General features: G+C 48.5%; 6 protein-coding genes across 6 annotated transcripts; 1 reads left to right on the top strand and 5 right to left on the bottom strand.

The window, feature by feature from the left end:
* Window positions 1-26: 26 nt before the first annotated feature.
* Window positions 27-2,232, top strand: BC939DRAFT_502722 (hydroxymethylglutaryl-CoA reductase; the record flags this gene model as incomplete). Its single annotated transcript, XM_051560313.1, has 4 exons — window positions 27-181; window positions 333-951; window positions 1,053-1,676; window positions 1,807-2,232. The coding sequence occupies 4 exons, from the start codon at window positions 27-29 to the stop codon at window positions 2,230-2,232; spliced, it is 1,824 nt and encodes a 607-aa protein (XP_051412595.1).
* A 3,336-nt stretch (window positions 2,233-5,568) lies between these two features.
* On the bottom strand, window positions 5,569-9,307 carry BC939DRAFT_476716 (uncharacterized protein; the record flags this gene model as incomplete). The annotated part of the gene is made up of 2 exons (XM_051558614.1): window positions 5,569-8,219; window positions 8,425-9,307. 2 exons carry the CDS (start codon window positions 9,305-9,307, stop codon window positions 5,569-5,571), a joined length of 3,534 nt encoding a protein of 1,177 aa, XP_051412596.1.
* Window positions 9,308-10,569: 1,262 nt separating this feature from the next.
* On the bottom strand, window positions 10,570-12,649 carry BC939DRAFT_528504 (uncharacterized protein). Its single transcript, XM_051561460.1, has 6 exons — window positions 12,402-12,649; window positions 12,110-12,231; window positions 11,851-11,929; window positions 11,299-11,731; window positions 11,064-11,151; window positions 10,570-10,923 (listed from the first exon to the last, which is right to left on the bottom strand). Exons 1-6 carry the CDS (start codon window positions 12,559-12,561, stop codon window positions 10,678-10,680), a joined length of 1,128 nt encoding a protein of 375 aa, XP_051412597.1. The 5' UTR covers window positions 12,562-12,649; the 3' UTR covers window positions 10,570-10,677.
* Window positions 12,650-12,815: 166 nt separating this feature from the next.
* Window positions 12,816-14,359, bottom strand: BC939DRAFT_502726 (uncharacterized protein; the record flags this gene model as incomplete). Its single annotated transcript, XM_051560314.1, has 3 exons — window positions 12,816-13,455; window positions 13,566-14,143; window positions 14,255-14,359. 3 exons carry the CDS (start codon window positions 14,357-14,359, stop codon window positions 12,816-12,818), a joined length of 1,323 nt encoding a protein of 440 aa, XP_051412598.1.
* Window positions 14,360-14,385: 26 nt separating this feature from the next.
* On the bottom strand, window positions 14,386-17,054 carry BC939DRAFT_449946 (major facilitator superfamily domain-containing protein). Its single transcript, XM_051555448.1, has 7 exons — window positions 16,567-17,054; window positions 16,235-16,456; window positions 15,714-16,148; window positions 15,581-15,609; window positions 15,463-15,489; window positions 14,984-15,353; window positions 14,386-14,880 (listed from the first exon to the last, which is right to left on the bottom strand). Exons 1-7 carry the CDS (start codon window positions 17,033-17,035, stop codon window positions 14,597-14,599), a joined length of 1,836 nt encoding a protein of 611 aa, XP_051412599.1. The 5' UTR covers window positions 17,036-17,054; the 3' UTR covers window positions 14,386-14,596.
* Window positions 17,055-17,566: 512 nt separating this feature from the next.
* Window positions 17,567-19,448, bottom strand: BC939DRAFT_502728 (uncharacterized protein; the record flags this gene model as incomplete). Its single annotated transcript, XM_051560315.1, has 5 exons — window positions 17,567-17,625; window positions 17,761-18,111; window positions 18,364-18,567; window positions 18,736-18,923; window positions 19,270-19,448. 5 exons carry the CDS (start codon window positions 19,446-19,448, stop codon window positions 17,567-17,569), a joined length of 981 nt encoding a protein of 326 aa, XP_051412600.1.
* Window positions 19,449-20,311: the final 863 nt, after the last annotated feature.

The raw sequence follows: 20,311 nt of genomic DNA on the forward strand, positions 1-20,311 counted from the left end.
TCTCAAACTTACAGGAGCAACGCAGGATGATCGGGTCGCCGGATGGGACCTTGTTGGAGGGCGATCTTTCGTTAGACGCACGGCTGGATGCACTTATCGCGACCGAGCAAGAAGGTGCACCCTTACCAGTCTTTGGACTAGACGAACAGATTGCGAACAATATGATCGAGAATTGCATTGGGTATGTACAAAATGTAAAATAGACTCTGATTTTTCTTCCCATTTGTCAGATGCTATGCGAACACAAAAAAGCCAAGTCTAACTAAAGTCAACTAATTTTTTTATATGTACGTGTCATACGAACTATAACGACAATGGCAATGGATAAACAGCACGATGGGGCTGCCATTGGGCCTAGCCTTCAACTTTTCGATCAACGGCTCGCCGCTTGTGATTCCCATGGCCATCGAAGAGCCTTCAGTTGTGGCTGCAGTCTCGAGCGCAGCCAAGACCATCTCGACCTATCAAGGGTTCCAGGCTTGGGCGCCCGAACGTAATATGATCGTCGCACAAGTACAGTTAATAGATATTCAGGACAATGACATGGACCAGGTTATGGCCAGGATGCAGCATCGGGAGAAAGTCATTCGGGAGGAGGCGAATGAGTACTGTACGAACATGGTACTTCGCGGCGGAGGCGTCCAGAAAGTAACCTTCCATCGAGTCCGCAGACATGCCAGTCGGGAAAGCTTTCAAGGGCAGGATTTGTTAGTCAAGTATGGGGTTGTATCGGCCTCTACTCTTCCGAAAAGGACGGAGAGAGGAATTACCTCGCAGGGACGGTGTTCAGAATGGCTGGTGGTGCATTTGCATATTGATGTTGGAGATGCAATGGGCGCCAATTGTGCAAATACGGTCGCGGAAGGGGTGGCACCGTTCTTGTCGAAATTAAGTGGAGGTCGAGTTGGAGTCCGGATCCTCAGTAATCTGAACGTTGATCGTATCGCCAAGGTAATCACCAGCGAAACACTTTGTTCTCTGTTTGCCTATGGGGTTTACTGGACTTGAAATTGATACATATATATTCTGTGTATTTGGATTTTCGATATTAGTCGATGTTCCGTTTGCCGTTCTCGCATATGGGCTACAAATCTTTGTCGGGCAAGGACGTTGCTGTCCGGATCCTGGAGGCCTATGAGTGGGCAGATCTCGACCCTTATCGTGCAGCGACCCACAACAAAGGGATTATGAATGGTATTGATGCGGTCGCATTGGCGACGGGACAGGATTGGAGGGCTGTTGAGGCAGGAGCGCATGCGTGGGCCAGCGGTGCGGGCACCTATTCAGAACGGTCCACAGATGCCTTCTCATCACCGTTGTTATCTTCATCTGCGAACTCGCCTGCGTCTGGAAGAGCGGCCTTCTCGTCGAATGGGACCAATGAAAACGATAGCCATACGACAGCTCGGAAGAGACAGTTTGGCAAGGATGGCGATGGCGATCAGCAAAGCAGGATCTCTCGGGGTGATGCATACAAGCCCTTGACAAGATATTGGATTGAGGAGGACGCGGAGCGATTGAGGCAGGGGTATAAGGGTCAGGATGCACTGGTGTTCTGTGGAGAACTCGAGATACCCATCATGGTTGGGACCAAAGGAGGCGTTTTGAGCACGAACCCCGTCCATGCTTTCACTCTTGGAGTGATGCGATACCCCGACTCAAAGCAGCTCGCCATGGTATGTCTTGCGCTAGCAATCCGCATGAAAAAAAAAAGTTTGCTCCGCCATCTTATCATATTATATAGTGTTATCTAACCATAGCACACTCCTTCTTTTCTTTTTCTCCGAAATATTGCTGTCTCTGTAGGCAATGGTGACGGTGGGGTTGGCACAAAACTTTGCGGCACTACGTGCGCTGGTAACTGAGGGTATCCAACGCGGACATATGGCCTTGCATGCGAGGAATATCGCCATCTCTGCGGGTACGCCCCCTGACTCAGTTGACGAGGTCACGGCCTATATGATCGATACAGGAAAGATCCGACTTAGTGCTGCAAGGTTGTATATTGAACAACGTCGTCTTGCGCTGTATACTGCAGGAACTGGCATCGGGATCGGGATGAGCGTTACTGCTGCGAATACTAGCAGTGTTAATCTTGGAAGCGAAGGCACGAGTGCAGCGACGAATGGTATGGATGGTATGAACGGCACGAATCATGGCAGTAGTATCCATCATGGCCCCAGTAGCGATGGAGTAATTTCAGATGCACAAGCAACCGAGAGATCACATTAGGAGCAACAGAAAAACTAAGTGACTGACAGCAAGCTAATACTAATAAAATCAAGGACTGATTGCGCGCACATAAAAGTGTTGCCACCAAACAGTAAAGCAGCAAGGGCAACAGCAATCGATCATACCATGGCGTGCATTTGAGCAGTTGAGCAATTGAGGCCTCTTTCTATCCCTCCCTCTCTTATTTTCTCCCATATGCCACACTACTACTGCTTTCACCCCCTCTCTTTCTTCCTTTTCCATCTTAGACATCAACTCTCTCAGTCCCGCTTTTACTCTTACTCCTTTAACATATGGCACTACCACTGCTTATTTAATTGCGTCAGCTGCAAGGAAGAATCGCACTAGGTGGATATTCTGTGCCTTTCCCAAGAAGTATGTCGCGTCGCAATGGATACACTGACCCTAACTGACTTTTATTATGGACTCCAAAAACTTATTTCCTTGTTATTCGTGAATCTACAAGGGAACGTCAGGTTACCAGGGGCCGGAAGCTAAGCTAAACGAGCTTTCACCTGGGTGGAAAGGGTCTATATTCCTGAGCTGGATCAACCCTACAACACCGGGCTTCTTTCTTCTCGCGCTAGGATGCATGGACACATATTCTGAGTTTAATATAAACCCCAAGGAGGTCCGAGTGCCAGGGACGCATTGTGGAATGCTGCGCCCAACGAAATAAAGGGGGGATAAGGTTTTAAGATAAAATAAGAATGAGAAAAAGGGGGAAAAAGTTTGGATCAGTGGCCACACTGGTTCATGGCCGCTCTCCAGGCTTCAGGGAGTTTGCCGGGTCCACATGTTACCAAAGGCAACACCTTCCTTCTTCGCGATAAACAAGGACGAGAAGACGTACTGTACAATTCTGTTGATTTCCCCTAAGTCAAAGTCGACGCTCGGATGCAGTGCTGTTCACAAAATGCTTCAATGTTCGGCAAGCTGGGTTATCTTTTTTTGAATAGCTCGACATACATTCATTCAATCCCTCTTTCCCCCCACATAACTCGCGTAGCAATGTTCTTGGATGTTGAGAATAAACCTACACCGTTACAGCACGTCTGCACTGCTTCCTGATTTCCTACCTTTTTTTTTTCTGTACTTGTCAATGAAGCAAGTTTGACGCTATGCTCAAAATCATATCATTTATTTTCTACTTTGTATGCTCGATCTTTACTCTGTGCACTGCCTGCAGCCGCATAGGCACGCTCCGAATGAGAGCACGACAGAAACCTTCCGGAGAGGTGTAGGGAACTAACTTTGTAACTGAATCTTCAGATAGACTCTGCGAGCACGAATTTTTGCTTCTCCAGCACGTGCTGGAGGAAAAACAGGCATGAGCTGCATGCAAAACCATTTGGCGAACCAGCACAAACCTTTTGTGGAAGCAGCACAAACCGTTTGGTGAACCAGCACAAACCTTTCGTGGAAGCAGCATAGGCACAATTAGCGTACATGCAGGTTTATATTATTGTTTGCTAACACTTCACCAACTCATCTTTCCTCTCATTTTTTCACTTTCAACCATTGTACTGCAACGTAACAATCAATTTTGTCGTCCCCGTCTTCGTCCTCGCAGACCATTAAGTGTTCGTCCATGAGCCTTTCATTGGTGCAGTCCTCATCATGGTAATTATCGTCGACATCGTCGTCAAAAGAGAAATCATTGTCATATTCGTTCTGACTAGCCATTGCAAAATATGTCTCAAGTGGAGAATTTGTGTGTGTTGCGTGGAAAAAGGCGGCACGAAGAATTTTATTGAGAATGGACAAAAGACAAGAAGACTCTGCTATGTGAATCCAGTATGTACGCTGATTGTGCCTATGCTGCTTCCACGAAAGGTTTGTGCTGGTTCACCAAACGGTTTGTGCTGCTTCCACAAAAGGTTTGTGCTGGTTCGCCAAATGGTTTGTGCCTGTTTTGCATGCAGCTCATGCCTGTTTTTCCTCCAGCACGTGCTCCTTTTTTTTTCAGCTCAGATCTCTGTGCCAGGATCCATGAGTAGGGCGATTGTTATCCATGCTGTGTTCCAGGCTCCAGTCTACAATCCAAATAAACCATATTCATTTTTTCTTCTTTGAATACATGTCGCGCTGCCTATCCTCTTGAAGATGGAGTCTTGACGTGTGCGCTTAAGGCCCGTCATTTGCAAATCAGATCCTGATGCTTAAGGATAAGCAGGTCTTGGATGGCGCGTAGCACAGCGCATTATAAATCATTCCATCTGCTCTGCTCTCTATCGACTGTCGCTGCTTTCGTCTACTCTGCATATCCTCCTGCTTCCCATCCTTCCCGCGGCTGTTCACAGTCAGCTACCAAAAGCCGTTCAAATCTAAATTGGTTAATGATCTTATCTTTCTGTTGCGGAATACTTCATTACGCAAAGATCAAAGCACCTGGCCATCTGTTCTAACCGAGTTTCTATTAAACAGCTCCCTCGCCTCGCCCTTTTTCCTGCTACAAACTTTTTCGCGCTGTCATACAAGGCATTCGACGTATGTATTCGCCTTGTTAACGAAAAAGATAACGAACTTTAACATTGACGTGATACTTCCCTGCATTGGTAATCCACTTTAATTGCAGAGGGCGAGGAGGAGGATTTAAATGAGAGCAGAGACGAAGATGACGATACGATGAGGATCAGGGCAGACTGATAACAAACGTATTGAAATAAAAAAATCATATTAGCTTCACCGCTTTCTGGCGAGGACCTCATCTTGTTACAGAAAGAAAAAGTCGAAAAAATACCCACAAAGTACAAGTACTTTTTAGATGGGGGTTACTTCTCTGTACCAGGAATTGAAAAAGCATGGGTTCCCGTCAAGCTTCGTCGACCCAAAATCGCTGGCGAACGCACAGTTTGAGGTGGATTTTCTTGGGTCATTTTGATGACCAAAAACTATAGCGAAGGCCGTGCGTTCGAAGTAGGTCACATCATGGGAAAGAAGCTGTCTGAGACTTTTGGGCCTTGCAAAGTGAACCCCAAGACCGGCCTCCAGCGCGATCGGGATCACAACGCTGGCCAAAACATGGTTAACACTACCCTTCAATGGGCAAAGGACTTTAAGTGGCCCGACGCACGGAACCGGCGACTTGTCAAGAGGCAAGAAGCACCCATTGATATGGAGCATACTATTATAGCTAGTAAGTTACTCCTTCATTCATTGCCCTGTAAGTCTATAGTGCGCCACAGGAAAGCGATTTCTTTGCTACCTCAACCTTTTGTTTGGCATTCTTTTTATTAGTTAAAATGGTAAAATAGTACTGTACATGGTTGCGAAGAAGATAAAAAAAAAAAAAAAAAATGCGATGATTCTTATTTTGATATGAAAAAGAACCGCTCACAGTTCACGCCGAGGCAAGGGATAAGGTAAAGCCTGCGAATGACGACGCGACGGAGACTTTGGCAGCGGCAGAGGTGGAGACCAACTATCCCGAACAGAAGCTGAAACAGACGCCGACTGAGGTTGAGGAGGCGAATGCATATGCTGGTCCTCCAACATCCTCGGAGATGGCGATGTGGATCCTGCTCCCGACAGCGCCGTTACCATTGCTGAAGAGCTCAACAACTCAGCCCCCGATCCCCTACGATCAGCTCCTACTCCAGATGCGTCTCCGCCAGAGGCACTCAATGCCATCAAACTAGCCAACGCAGAAGTCGTTTTCAGGTCTGCTGACAATGCGGCCGCTGTAGCAGTTGAGGTCTCTGGAGTGGGACCGGTCGGTCCAGACCCAGAAGCTGAAGGAGTTCCCAAGGCCTGATCCAATCCACTCAAGACCGCCGCTGCTCTGCCCAGAAGCATTGACAGATGTGACACCTCTCTCTGAAGATCCTGACGTGTCTGCTGCAACACCTCGCTATTAGCAAGAGCCGATACAGCCGCTGCTGGTGCCGGCACTTCTGGTGCCGGTGCTGTTCCAGCTCCTGACGGTGGAGGCAGTCCACTCGACGAGACTCCGTTCATGGGTAGCAGAGGTGGCGTTGAAGAAGATTGACGCTGGTGCGATGAGTAATGATGCTGCTGTTGATGATGCTGTTGAGGATGACGATGATGGTGGTGGTGAAGTTGAGTACTATGATGATGGTTACGGTGTGAATGGAGCGACCCCGTTTCTGATGGTGAAAACTGTTGCAAAATTTCAGATGCCCTAGGAAGTGGCTGCTGCTGATGACGGTGGTGGTGGTGGCCATTACTCGGATGATGCGGTGACGGCAATGATATCGGTGGCAAATGTGCAGGCTCACTCGATCTTCCCATGCCGCTACGCTCGCTGCTTCCATCGCGATGGCTGGGATCCACGAACGAAGGAAGCGAGTGACGATAAGGGTCTGCATATCCAGAGCCGCCACTCGAGGTCGTGGGTCCAGGTCCAGGTCCATACGTACGCGAGTGAGGAGGAGGAGATTTCGACATATGTGGCGACTTTCCGCGATGATACCCTCCATGCGGGGACCTCGATGTGCGATAGTGCTGTGAATAAGGGTCGATCGGGCTAGGCGATCCCTGCCGAGGATAGAGTGGCGGTGAATGTGGGCTAGGCCCCGATGAATGCACGACACCCCTCGACGATAGTCTGGTATTAAAGGATGAGGATGACACGGTCGCGTATCCGGGCAGACGCTGGTTCCACCCTGACGAATAAGACGAGAACTGGGAGGACGGGTGCATGCTATCCTCTATATCGTTCGGGTGATGACGATGCCCATGTAGTCCTTGATATCCCTGCATGGTGATGTCGTGAGGGTGGTCGTCGTCCTGGGGATGACGGTGTTGAGGACGCTGATAAGGCGGCGTGTGCTGGTTCCGAGGCGGTGGCGGAGGGTGGGTTGGATAGCGCGACATGGACATGGATTGCGTCGACTGGTATTGACCATTGCCCTGGTGCAGACCAAGCAGATAGCGGGACGATTGAGAGCGACTAGGTGAAGAGTGATGTGATGTATACTCATGGACAGGACCCATCGGCTCCTGGGATCTCGACAAGTGCTGAGGCTGATGATAGGGCGACCCTTGACTCATCGATGAGTATCGTCTAGAGCCGTAGTGATGGTCGTCATGGTCGCTCCTCTCCCGTCCGTGGTCATCACGGTCATGGTCATGGTCGCGGTCATGGTCACTGCTGCCCATGTTCTCTAAAGGTGACATGCTATGGCGCGCCTCCGGTGTCTTGTGCGTATGGTTGTGATGCGGCCAACCCCTGTGTCCGTTCGCAATTCGCTTAGGCAAGATATAGTCTTCAATTGCTGGGACAACCTTTGACTCATTCGTACTCTGGACACGCCGACGTTTGGTAGCGGTACGACCCTGCTTCTCTGCCTGGCTGTCGTTATCGCTGGGGTCGACCTCGGATGATGTAGGGGCTGCTGGGCTATTGGATGCATGTTTTGGGTGCAATGACTTTTGCAACGATCGCTTTTGTCCCCCCTCCTGCGGCTGTTGTTCTTGTTGCGCCTGCTGCTGTTGCTGACTGGTTATTGGCTGCGTTGATTGTTCCTGAGATGCCGGTGGTGGCGAGCTGGCCGTAACATGGACGCGCTTTCTCCGCTTGATTACAGCTCTTTTCATCGTCACCGGTCGGTGGACATTATGCAACTTGAAATAGAGTCCGCATGCATTGCAGATGGTGTTGCCAAAGCTATCACGGCGCCAGAGAGGTGTTGTTGTCGTTCTGCAGTTGGCACAGACCAGGTTCTGACGGTTGGCCTGGTGCTGATTGAATGATGGACACCCGGCGCATGACTCAGCTCCTCCAGCACCGTTACAGTTGCCATCTCCTGGACAGGTTCCTGCGCACTCGCTGTCATTGGTATTGTCCTTCGCGCCTCCTGCAGCAGTCGCTGAGGCAGATTCGCCCATGGCTGTAGATGATTCAGCATTCCCGCGCTCGTCAGATTCTTCGGCTCCGTCCTCCGATGTATCTCCTTTTTTGTTCGCGGCGCTGCGTTTGAGCCATGGTGGTCGCGTTAGATTCCTGGCCTTGAAGTAAAGACCTATGTTCCATATGACAGAAAACACAAAAGACCCATTGTATTAGCTAACCTTGCCAACACTATATATTCACCTTGTTGATTCCCTGTTGCGGTAGTGATTTTATCGTTTGGGTGATGGCCATGTTTCCTCAAACATCCCAGCGAAAATAATAGTAATAATGATAATAATAATAGTAATAATGGAAAAGCAGTTGAGATATCATACCACAAGCATTGCAGATCGTCTGGCCGTTGGTGGCGCGCCTCCAGAGCGGTGTCGTGGTAGTGCCACAGTTGGCACAGCTTGTTGCGGTCACGCCAGCCTTCTGTTCCTTTTTGGCACCTGTGTTTTCAGGTAAGTTCTCGGACGGTTGTCGCTGTGGTTTTGGACTAGCGGATACATGCTGGGATGTTGCATGGTTCTCGGACGAGGTATTCCAGGGTTGGATCGACTCTGAGTCCTCTGTTTTCATATGGATGGCCGTATCGGTCGTATCTTTCGATGAGGTAGTTGTTGTTATATCAGGACGGCTCGTGACAGTGCCTTTGGATGAAGACAGCATGAGAAGCGACGAAGTTGCAGCACTGATAGATGCCGAGGATGGAGAGGGTGCAGAAGAGGATGCAGTGGTTGACGGATAACCATATGCGGCAGCGTAGGGTTTCGGCGAGATGATGCTTGTGAGAATGGTGGAAGAGAGCGAGGAGAGGGGAGCAGAGGTGGAGAGTCTAGATTTGAGTGAGGATGAGAGGGCGTTGGATGTGGGAATCGAGCCACTGTTGTCCATGATGTTGTGAGTATGATGGTTTTGAGATAGAGACGACGGAGATGGGTCCGATGTGGCTGCTGTTGTAGGCGCAGGTGAAGAAGAGGAGGTGGCGGAGACCGAGACCTCGGGTGGAGTAGATGATTCGTACGCACCAGAGGAGGAAGAAGGTTCTTGTTGTGTGACAGTGTGTGGATCATGATCAAGAGACTGATCCTTTGTGGCGGATATGGAGGTGGATATGAAGGATGATGAAGAAGGTGTCGAGTGTTCCTGGTCTCCTGTGGCTGCTGTTGCTGCTGTTGCTGCAGAGGCAGCAGACTCGGCATCTGCAAGAAACATGTGAGCAGACTGCCCCGGTTCGAGTATTCCGTCCGAGAGAGAGAGGAAATGTACGTGTTAAGGAGAGTATGTGAGAGTGAGAGAGTGAGAGAGGAAGTGAGAGTGTATGTGGAAGTGGGATGTGAGGGTGAGGGTGAGGAGTACAAGGGGATCGAGCAAAAAAAAAAAGAAAAAAAAGAAAAGAAGAGGTTAGAATGATTGCTTCGATGAGAGCAAGCGAGTGAGCGATGAATGCGTGATGAGTAAATGGGCGAGTGAATGAGAAAGCGATGGGAAGGAAAGAAGGGAAGGGAGGGAGTTTGGCTGGGTGAAGCAATCTCGGATTTTTTGTCCGAAGTTGGGAAAAAAGGAAATAGCAGGCAGGAGTAGTTGTAGCAGTAGCAGTAGTAATGTGTTAGTTGTAGTATCGTAGTAGTAGTCAGTTGTAGTAGTAAGAAAACGTACCTGCGGATGTGAATAGGACACGAGACAGGTGAGATAGAGATGGGGGGACTGGCGGCACCAAGTAGTACAGGTATGCGAGCGTATGTGCGTGGGGAAGGGAAGAAGGGAGGAGAGGAAGGAAGCACAGGTGGATCGAAGGAGCAGGAAGGGTGGAGTAGTATTTTGGAGGTACGCTGATTAATATAAAAGAGAAGGAAGGAGTCAAAGGAATAGGAAGCTAGAAATACGATATTATAGGAAATAAACAAAGGAACAGAGGAACAAAGAAACAACAATGGGCGATCAGTCGAGTGTGCTTCGAAATGGGCGACGGCAGAGGGAAGAGGACTGCCCACCCCCACCTGGACAAAGTACGTGTAACTTTCCTACAAATGGAAAAAGAACGACTACTACTGGTCTATAGACTGGTGCGACGGCTGCGACTGCAGCTGGGACTGTGCAACTGCCTCGGCCCACCCACACACACCTCACTCCCCCGCTCCCGAAAGGTTCTTTTTCTCGTTTTTGAGTTGGCCAAATCAGCGTCGTTGATCAAGAGAGATAAGCACGATCAAGTTCTTATCTGAGATGGGAGTACAACATAGATCAAAAGGGCGTCCCTCTCCCATGCACACAAACATACCAAGCACACACACATACACTCACACACATACACACACCCTCCACCCTCTTTACCCGTGCCACTCTTCTTTGCTCTCCTCTTTAATCGCTCCATAACCAAATCCACCTATACTCCTCCTCAACTGCTCCTTCAAAAACAATATCAAATAAAACAAAGATATAGGCCAATGCCCACCGAATGACATGTCTTCTTCTTCATCATCAGCATCGTCTTCATCAACATCACACATGCATATCATTGTTTAAGGGTCTTATTTTTTCTTTCCGTCTATGCAATCGCATCGCCCTACAAACAAAGCACTGCCTCATCGTCTATGGCTCGAGTAGCCATGGCCATGGCGGTTGCTGCTGCTGTTGCCATGGTTGTCGCGTTCACGCCTCTCCCTCTCCTTCTCTCGACGGTCCTCGCGTCTTTTGGGTGATCGAGATCGAGATCGGGTCCGGGAACGGGTCCGAGGAGATCGCGACCTTTTTCTGTGGCCAGATCGCTTGCGCTCCCTTCTCTCTCCATCGCCCTCCTCATCTTCACTGTCTCTTGTTCGCCGACGATGCTATTTGGATTCCATTGCAAATTTTTGTATACATAAAAAAGGAGGTCAATGGTCGTGCATGTGCTCGTGAGAAAAAAATAAAGTCAAAATAACTCCGATGATTCTCGGCGTGATTTTAAAATCTTGAGTCCGTCACGAACCTTGTGAGCACGCATCACCGCCAATGCGTCCTCCAGACTCTCGACCTTCGTTGTCTTCTGTTGATCTGAATCTCTCCTTGGACTCGAACTATTAAGCGAAAACGAAGTAAAAAAACAACAACATCATCCATTGCCAATTAGCTGTAAGAACAATAATAAGCTCACAGGTCCGCATCCGTAAAAAAAGAAAAAAAGAAAAAAAAGGTTTCCTGCATGCCACACTCTAAAAGCTCACCTTCGAGATCGGTCGCGTCTCTTCTCTTTCCGGTGACCCGAAGAAGGCTCGTTCCTCTCTTTACGGTCCCTGTTGTGACCATCTTTCTCCCTGTATCTGCTCTTATCCTTGTCCTTGTCTCTCCGCCCTCGCCCCCCATCCCTATCCTCGTTCTTATCCTTCTTCTTTTTTTCCTTGCCACTAGACCGACCACGGCCTTCGCCACGAGTCGTCTGTCGATCCTGAACATCACTATCATCATCATCTCTGAGCAATTCAAACCTTTCGCCACCAGAGAAACATTCTGCTGCTAAATGTCCTGCAGCACCACATTTCTTGCACACGGTCTTGAGCAGCACCCCGCCTTCTTCGATCGAGATCGGTCCCCTGTCCACGAATCCAGTGTGCACCCTTCGCTTGTCCTCTGTTTCTGAAAGCTGTACCAGGTTGGGATCTATAACAAGAAAAACAGTCCGTATGTTTCAGTCCTTTTTGTCCTGCATTTTCTTTTTCAAACTGCAAACACATTGATATGTCTATTTCCGTGTCGTCCCTGTCATCCATGCTCCTTACCGAGATCTCTTCCTTCGCCTTGATTCACATACTTCATCGAAAGCGCTATCTTATCGTCCTGTATGCTCGTCACCTTGACCTGTTATCGTCAACGTTTTTTGGGCCAAAGAAAGAACCGTGTTAATAGCTTCTTCTTTTTTTTTTCTTCGATCGCTTCCTCGATGCATTTAAAGACATGTCCTGACATTCGCAACAGCGACAGCAACGAGAAAAAAATAAAATAAAAAAATAAAAAAAAAGTATCACAGTTGTGTTTTACCCACACATTGTCCCCGACAGCTACCACATCCGCCACATGCTCCACGAAATGGTTACTGAGCTGCGTCTTGTGAACCAGGCCATGTTTCCTGAATCCAGGCAGCTGTACAAACGCCCCAAAGTCTATTCGTTTCCGTTTTTTTTTTTTTTTTTTTTTTAGGACAAAAGACAGGCATGAAAAACGAGATAATCATGACAAATGTTAATTCAAGATCCAAAAGATTCTCTCTCCGTTAATAGTTCTCAATACCCTGGTTTTTTTTTTTTTGTGTTGTGATGTAACAGAGACTTGCCTTCGACACGGACAATTTTGCCATGATGAATCGAATACAGATCAGGCACAGGCCCATCCATCGCGCTCGGCATCCCGCCCGCATTCCTCTGCTCCCGCGGAAACTTCCTGCCCGTTCCTGACGCCTTGAACTTCTCGAACGCTGCCTGTTGTGAGTCCATAGCCGAGAAAGAGAGAGAGAGATAGAGAGAGATAGAGAGAGAGATAAAGAGTTCTGATCGACTGGTGGGCGGCTCAAGAAAAGAAAGGAATGGATGGTGTTTAAGCGCATTAATACACAAGCAAATAAAATCCTACGCGAACGTGACTCCAAATAGAAACTTTATTTTGAGCATGCATGCAGAAGGCAAAAAGCTGGCAATGAGCGAATTTCGGACGCATATACACATATATATAATATATATAAATATGTAATCTACTTCTTCTCGCGGCTGCGGCGCTGTGCTGCGCGTGATGCCGTAGAAAGGACGGGGCCCCTGGGTCGAGTTGGCGCAGACGATGCAGCAGTCGATGAGGATGCCACAACTGCTTTCGCGGCAGTATGAGTGGGGGCTGCATTAACCTTTTTCGGTGTCGCAAGGCGATTGATCGTTTCTGCGGACACTGGCTTGGCCACGCCCAATTTTTTTGCTGTTGCTGGTGTCGGTGTGGATTGATTAGCGGACGTAGAAGAAGCCGGATCAGAATGAACCTTTCGTCTCGCTCCAGCAGCAGATTTCGAAGAGCTGCTGTTTGTAGACCGGTTTAGGCTGCTTATAGTATAGGGACTCTTGCTGCGCGAGGAACCAGCCGCTGGGATCTTGATGATCTTCTTGTATCTGGGAATCGTCGGTGCTGCGGCCGGAACTGGAGAGCTCTTGGGTGTGTCCATCTTTTGTCTCTTGTTTGCGGGTGATCCTGGAGGTGTGAGTGTGGATCCTGCAAATTTGCCGATCAGACTACGGACCGTTCCTGGAGTCGGGAGTGTATTGCTGTGGTCATCCTGTCCTTCCTCCTTCTTGACCTCGACATGTCCATCGTCTTCCTCCATTGGGCGAGTTCTCTTTTGAGTTGCTCTAGAATCGTATTTTGTAGATAAAAGATGATCAGTTGACAAAAAAAAAAAGACTCCGGCCACAGTCCTCATTGTATGTGTGAAAAATGCATAAATGAGCTGTATAGTCACCTTGGAATACTCGTTGAGCTAACAGGTAGTGCTGAGCGCGTGGTTGGAGTCGACCTTGCCTCCCAGAACTGCTTCCGCTCTGCGATAGGCACCGATGTCTCCTCCACCTTCACTTCCGACAACGGTATCCCTGTCTCCATCTCCTTGTACGAGGCCTTAGCCTGGTCTTCCTCTTGCTTTATAACAGGGTCTTCCTCCTCCGATTTGACACACGATGAACTTTCCACTAATGGATGCCCTAACATTCCCTCAACAACGACGGCCTCCTCCTCCTCCTTGATAGTGGTGGTGGTGATCGCTTGGGTATCTACTTCCGTGATAGTTTCCTGCACAGCATTCCTGATGGTGGTCTCAGCGTCTGTCGCATCTTCCATCATCGCATCTGTAGTGCCTGTTACGTCCTGCATAACATCCGCGGTCGTCTCCGTCATAGTCATAGTAGTAGTCGTCCTGATTGTTGTCGTCGCTGGCGATTCCATAGCGATATGCTTTTGTTGGGTCACCGCTTCGTGTTCCTGACGGTCCTGTCCTTGGTGCTGATTCCGGTGAACTTGTAAAATCCTCTTGAGTTCCTCATTCTATGTGCAGAAATAAATAGTTTTGAGGAATGAGGATGTGAAGCTCGAGAAGAGAGCAGAAAAAAAGGCATGTTGACGACGAGCAACGAGCGATGTTGCTCTTCAGCTTACATCTGCTGTGGAATCAAGTCCTGCCTTGACGCACAGCGCCTGCAGTTGAAGTCTGCTCAGTTCCGCAAACTGATCCTGAATAGTCAAAGTGTCGTCCTTCCTCATAAGAAGCACAGTCGGCAGGTTGTTGTCGCAAATGGAATAGTAATCACGATGGGGGGAAGAAGAGTCTATGTTGGGTTGGGTTGGGCTGGGCTGGGCATTCGGTCGGGGCGAACTTTTTGAACGCGCGCCTCTTTTGTAGTAAACAGACCTGAAACGCGACACGAGTTGCCACCAATTTTAGATCAGGTTCAGATAAAATAGTATACATTGCAGTGGGGGGATAAATACAAATGGCGTCTAATTTCTCGCTTCCTTGCGCTTATAGGTGCTCCAAATAATAAGGCCCGCCAGGAGAGAAAGAGATGCGAACGCAGCCGAGACCAAGAACACTGCCGAGGGCATGGCTACAGAGCTCTTGGAAAACACCCATCCATAGAGTAAGGAGGAGACGGTCATGGTAATCGTGTCCAACAGGCAAATGCCTCCGAGGGCCTTTCCTGTCTGATGCACAGGCACATAGGAGGTAAACAGCGACATGAACGAAGGAAGAGCCACTGAGGCCAAGGCTCGGATGCAACACGCTATTCAGGAACAGGGAACAAAAGAGAGAAATGGGTTTAGATCTCAAGAACAGACGGGAAGGATATCTAGTTCCCTTCACCCCATAGAATGAACCCAACATACCGACGAGGACGGCAGCCTCGGTCTCGACCAATGGCACAATGGCGTGTCCAATCAGATACATGGTACTGCCAAAGATGAAGAAGCTGAGGTCGTTCTGCACGGACCTACTTCTTGCAGCCGCATCCGCATTCGATGAGGGTGGGTGAAGTATGTCCTCCAGAGTCTCCACGTCAATATTGCTCATGCCCACATCTGGCAGTTGACTGATCTCATTATGTCCCACGTACGGCGGCGAGTAGATGGATGTATGAACCACCTCGGGACTTTCTTTCTCGATAAGGATCTTGTACATCTTCTTAAGGACAGGGAAGATTCCAACGTAGACAATAAACGATGCTGCTCCTGAAAGAGAGTAATAGATGTTATCTTCCTGTTGAATTTCATAATTTTCGACAACGGATTGTTTGGTTAGAGTCCACAGCACATAAATAGCGCGATCGCACATGAAATTTGTTATTGCTATTGTGGTGACAACTTACGAGCGTTGTCCAGTGAAAGACGAGATTCTATTGAACAGTGCATAGGACACAAAAGGTTAGACAACTAGGTTCAAAACGTCCGATAGCATCATTGACATTTGCACTCCAATAAACTTACGGTGTATGGAATGAGGATAATGGTGATACCTATTCAAGATCCACAGATCACACAAAGCGAACGTCAACACTCGAACAGGAATTCCGACGACACGACTCAAAGGTTATTGACATGATATGACTGATGCGCTTACCATTCGATGCAAATTGGAGGAATCCGTATGCAGCAATAAGAGTGATCAACGTGTATCGAGCGGGGACCACGTTGACATCCGACGAGGTGTCAATCTTCCCAGGCAGAAACAAAAGCAAAGGATCCAGGATCGCTCGAATACCATTCTTCGCCTTGATCAAAATCGATGTCTCCGTTGCCGGTTTTACCCCGCCTGTTTGTGCGGCGACGTCGGCATTGTGGAGCTGAATGCTCTTTGGAAGAGACTCCGGAAGCACGATGGCATAGAGAATCAGGATGCACTGAATGGCGATCGATATCATGACCGCCGTGGTCATATCGCCCGTCAGCTTAATCAGGTACTCTCCTAGCATCGGTCCCGCAATTAGTCCCACGGCAAGGGCTACCATCACATAGCCCATGGATAAACTTCTTCCTTCTTGCGATGTGCAATCGACTGTGTAAATGACAAAAAGAGACATTCTTGATCAGGGGTGAGCCAAGCACACAAAAATGGACTCTGAAATGTCTTCGGAAACTTACCAATGTACGCGTTCAAAGATGGCTCTAGTAGGAGTCCTGCGCCCAAAACTCCCGTGAAGACCGCATCCGCATAAAGAATACTGACACCGAGCTTGGTCGAGGGATGTGCCATGTAAACGATCAATGCCTGGGTGAGCATCGTGGGGATCAATGTTATGTAGATCAATGCCTTGCGTCCATATCGATCGGAGAGCGAAGTGATGTATCCAATCGTGAACATGCCTAAAGCCGATGTAGTCAGACTTGAGATGAATAGCTATGCTATATAGCAGGGCTAAGCGATACGTGTAACCGCACTACTGGTGTCCCATGCGCTTTCATGTAGCACCTACCAGTGATATATTTGAGAGAACGCACACGGCTCATCACCAGGGCCGCGTATGCCTGTACGTCCGAGGTGTTGCATGGGTCATCATAATAGTTGTCGCGAGAAGACGTTCCGTTGAGAGAGGAAACATGTGTGATGCTGTCTTGAAGCCATAAGGTGTCCTTGTCCCGGAAGTGCTCCTTGCAGATAATCCTGACGATGAGCTGTTCCTGTGGCGCTTGGGAAATCCCCATGACGACCGCCAGCAAAAGGATAAACGGCAATAACCAAGCGACGCTCGGCCTCCGGTACCATGGTAATGCTTGCAGGGGTGCCAGACGGCTCGCCTCGTCTAGGGGAATACTTTGACTGTCCTCACTTTGATCTTGGTCTCTGTGGTGCTCTTCTAAAGGAGTTCGGGTTCCTGTTCCTGAGTGTGTCGACTGATTTTTTGCCAGCAAGGGCTGCCTCTCCGTGGCCACTGTTGATGTCATCGTAGTTCGAGGTGAGGAGTGAAGAGAGGTTAACGAATAGAGCAGAATCGGCCTTCCCCGATACTTTTTTATATCTTTTTCGGACAAGGAAGGTTTTCATTACTGTGTCCATGAGCTGCAACCAACAAACAAATGTTTCCTGTGTGTGCCAAGACATAAGAGCGCAGGAGAGCGAACAATGCAAATTGGAGGGGCGTACAAAGTGCCTGATGCTCTCCAAATTCAGGTAGGAAGCCCTCTCTTGGGTTTGCTGCTCAATTGCTTCTACGGAACAATACACCCAAAAATGGATGAGATCGAATCGCTCGAAAAATGACGACTCGATTACCTGGCAAGTCGATCGCTACGCTTTTATTGCTCTGTGGCGGTAGAGCGTTCTCACTGCAAACGCTACCAGGGCTGCAAACGGTAGGAGGCCCATTGAGACATAATAGTAGAACCAAGGTACCGTTGCCGACATGCATGAAAAGATATGCCCATAAATAATATTGGCCAGCGTAGTTGCCACCAAGTTTGACATGCATATCGCGCCTAGAGCCATGCCAGTCTGGTACTGGGGATGATCGTTGTCAGCATAGACATCGAGGAGACTGTAGAGACCGAACCAAGGGAGGTTATAGCTTCGGTTATTCATGTTTCTGTAGAAAGCATTTTTAGAGACCTGGCTGCCCTGTTTTTCACCACTATGAAAAAATGCGTACGCACTTGGAAGCTGTGCTGCTTACCGATATAAAGAATAGGCACAGACATAAAGAGCGGCACGATAAAATAGGAGACAACTAGGAGCGTCGCTTCACCGAAAAGGAAAAAGGCGTCCATCATGAGAGACTCTGTCGCTGGTATTGACTGATCCCCGAAGGAGGAATCGGTATCGATTTCAGATTCCAATGAGGCATCGTCGTGCTGCTCAATCCTGCCTAGCCTCACAATATAGCACTTGTAAAGGGACTGAGAGAGTGGAGAGATCCATAAGACGGTAAACACGCACATTGCCGAGAACGAGAAGTACAGGCCATCCTTATAGGACGTCCGCCTGAAGATCAGGTTCATCACCAGAATAAACACAGACTTCGCGCCTAATGAGTATATGATAATCAGAGGTTTAGACAAGCTTTCGCGTTCGACGCAACATAAAAATTGATATGTATGGCCTCTTAAGTTATTTTATGTGAACTAACCTCTGACAGCCAACTGCACCAAGTGTCTTATCCCCAATAACAAAGCCAGCTAGTACCTCGACGGCATTTTGGGCGAAGGAGGAACCTTTTCAGGGACGGAGTGTAACAGCGGTTCAAAAATGATCGAAAAATCCCACTTCAGTGACCCACAAGCAAGTGCAGACAGCGATTCCTCCTTGGTGAGGCTTGTTCGCGTGTTCTCATCCTTAGCCGCCAATGGCTTGTCCTGTTTGCGAAGAGATTCTGGTAGAGCAAACAGGTACACGGATAGAACAACAAAATTGACAAGCGAGATCTGGATGATCGAGGTGAGATCGCCTGTCGCTTTGACGATGAATCCGCCCAACGAGGGACCTATGAAGTCCCCCAAGGCGTAACTAATAAGCGTGTAACCCATCATGATACTCCTCGTTTTACTTGGTGTGCAATCAGCTATGTATAGAGAGTCGCCAAGGCTAATCTCGTTATGACAATGGATTGTGCGCAGCAAAAGACATTGCGGCTAAACAGATAGATGCTTACCGACGCAGGCAAAGATAGTAGGGTTACCAAGCAGGGTTCCGGAGGTCAAGCCGAGGTAAATGCCGTCCAAATAGAGTAGACGGCATCCGAATAGGTTGCTGGCACTTGCTGCGAACCAAATCGTTGCCTGCGAAATCGCAAGGTTGACGGTTGCGTTATAAAGAAGAATCCTGCGGCCGTAAGCATCACTGAGGGACGTCCATTTTGCAATTGAAAGCAGACCATAAAGGCACAAGAGAGAAAACATGTGAATACATTGAGATGGTCGTTTCTTCTCAATGTCAGCATTCATACTTCTCTCTCGTTTTTTCGTACTCAACGTTCCTTCAAGGCATGAACTTGACTCTGAACAAGTGTAGCAAAGGCGAGAACCTCAGGGACCCACAGCGATTGTCTATCACACCAATATACTCCAAAGGGAAATGACTGGACAATGTAACTGACGGATCGTGCAAATGATTTTGATGCTCAGTTGCTCCATCGAGCTGTCGATGACATCGACAACGATACCAAACGCTGCTTGATCAGTAGTACCACAGCCGACTCTGTAGATCTTCAAACCACTTGGACTCGGCCTCGTCGTCTGTAACTGACTGTGCTGAAGCAGTGTTCGGTTTTTGTGTAGCCGTAACACAGTCGTCGAGCTCTGCTTCTACGTCCACACCAGACAAGGGTGCCTCTGTATCAGATTGGGTATGGGCTACATATGACATAGTATTGGTATCTTACTGTCTAATATGAAAGGGTAGTGTACATGTACGCGAGAGAAGATGCAGTCGATGATCGCTGAATTTTACGTTTCCGCTTTTATCAGAGCAACTACGCCCCGACAAAGTAGCCCATCGAGTCCTTAAACAGCATGCACGGAATAGCCGTGCATTCTCCAACAGATGACACCAAGGCACAACACCATGCGTTTAGATGTGAGGATATAGACCAAGGTAGATTACACTCGCAGGATGTAGTCAGCTTATTCTTTGGACGCGACATCTATGATGTATCCCCGTGAACAGCAGTAGAAGTAAGAGATACAATAGAAATAACCTTGGATGGCTCTGTATCCGTCATAGCATTTGCTGTGGTCGCATATGAACTCCCACAGCAAACGTCCCATAGGCATATAAGCATAAGACGGAAGGCTGCCTCACATCCAAGGGGAGTAAAAATAGTGCTGTGGCGACATAACGTACCAGAACGCAAATGCTGCAACATCTGTCCATTTATTCCTCCCAAGTTCCCACACCCCTTGCCATCCATTCCTTAGTGACAGCATGCAGGAAAGACGCCACGGGAAGTATGATTATTATAAATATATGGGTGGACCCATATTACCATGAGGGAGAGGAGTGTGTATACAACCGCTTCCCTGTTTCTGTTCCCTACTTTGAGAGTAATTCCCTCCGCTTACCGGCGTCGTACAAGCATTCCTTTCCACTTCAACCACTGCTTCACGGCTCTAGGGTTCCTGATCCCGAAGTTTCTGAGGAGGCATCTTTGCTATCCAGCCCCAAGTTCTGCGCGATTGCTTTTCAGCGTAGTCCTCTCCAGCCAGTGTCGATACATGGACAAGTAAGTG

This window comes from Gamsiella multidivaricata (genome assembly GCF_025024155.1).
Source record: "Gamsiella multidivaricata strain RSA 2152 chromosome Unknown BC939scaffold_29, whole genome shotgun sequence".
NCBI lineage: Eukaryota > Fungi > Mortierellomycota > Mortierellomycetes > Mortierellales > Mortierellaceae > Gamsiella > Gamsiella multidivaricata.

What these genes read in the sequence shown, in the direction of transcription:
- BC939DRAFT_528504 (XM_051561460.1), bottom strand. Translation starts at nt 12,561, where the DNA reads ATGGACTCACAACAGGCAGCGTTCGAGAAGTTCAAGGCGTCAGGAACG. An exon ending in CAAAATTGTCCGTGTCGAAG is followed by an intron (nt 12,232 to 12,401) that starts GCAAGTCTCTGT and finishes GGAAACGAATAG; the next exon opens with ACTTTGGGGCGTTTGTACAG. An exon ending in AGACGCGACCGATCTCGAAG is followed by an intron (nt 11,152 to 11,298) that starts GTGAGCTTTTAG and finishes TTCGCTTAATAG; the next exon opens with TTCGAGTCCAAGGAGAGATT.
- BC939DRAFT_449946 (XM_051555448.1), bottom strand. Translation starts at nt 17,035, where the DNA reads ATGACATCAACAGTGGCCACGGAGAGGCAGCCCTTGCTGGCAAAAAAT. An exon ending in CCTCCAATTTGCATCGAATG is followed by an intron (nt 15,610 to 15,713) that starts GTAAGCGCATCA and finishes GATCTTGAATAG; the next exon opens with GTATCACCATTATCCTCATT. An exon ending in TCTTTCACTGGACAACGCTC is followed by an intron (nt 15,354 to 15,462) that starts GTAAGTTGTCAC and finishes GAAATTCAACAG; the next exon opens with GAAGATAACATCTATTACTC.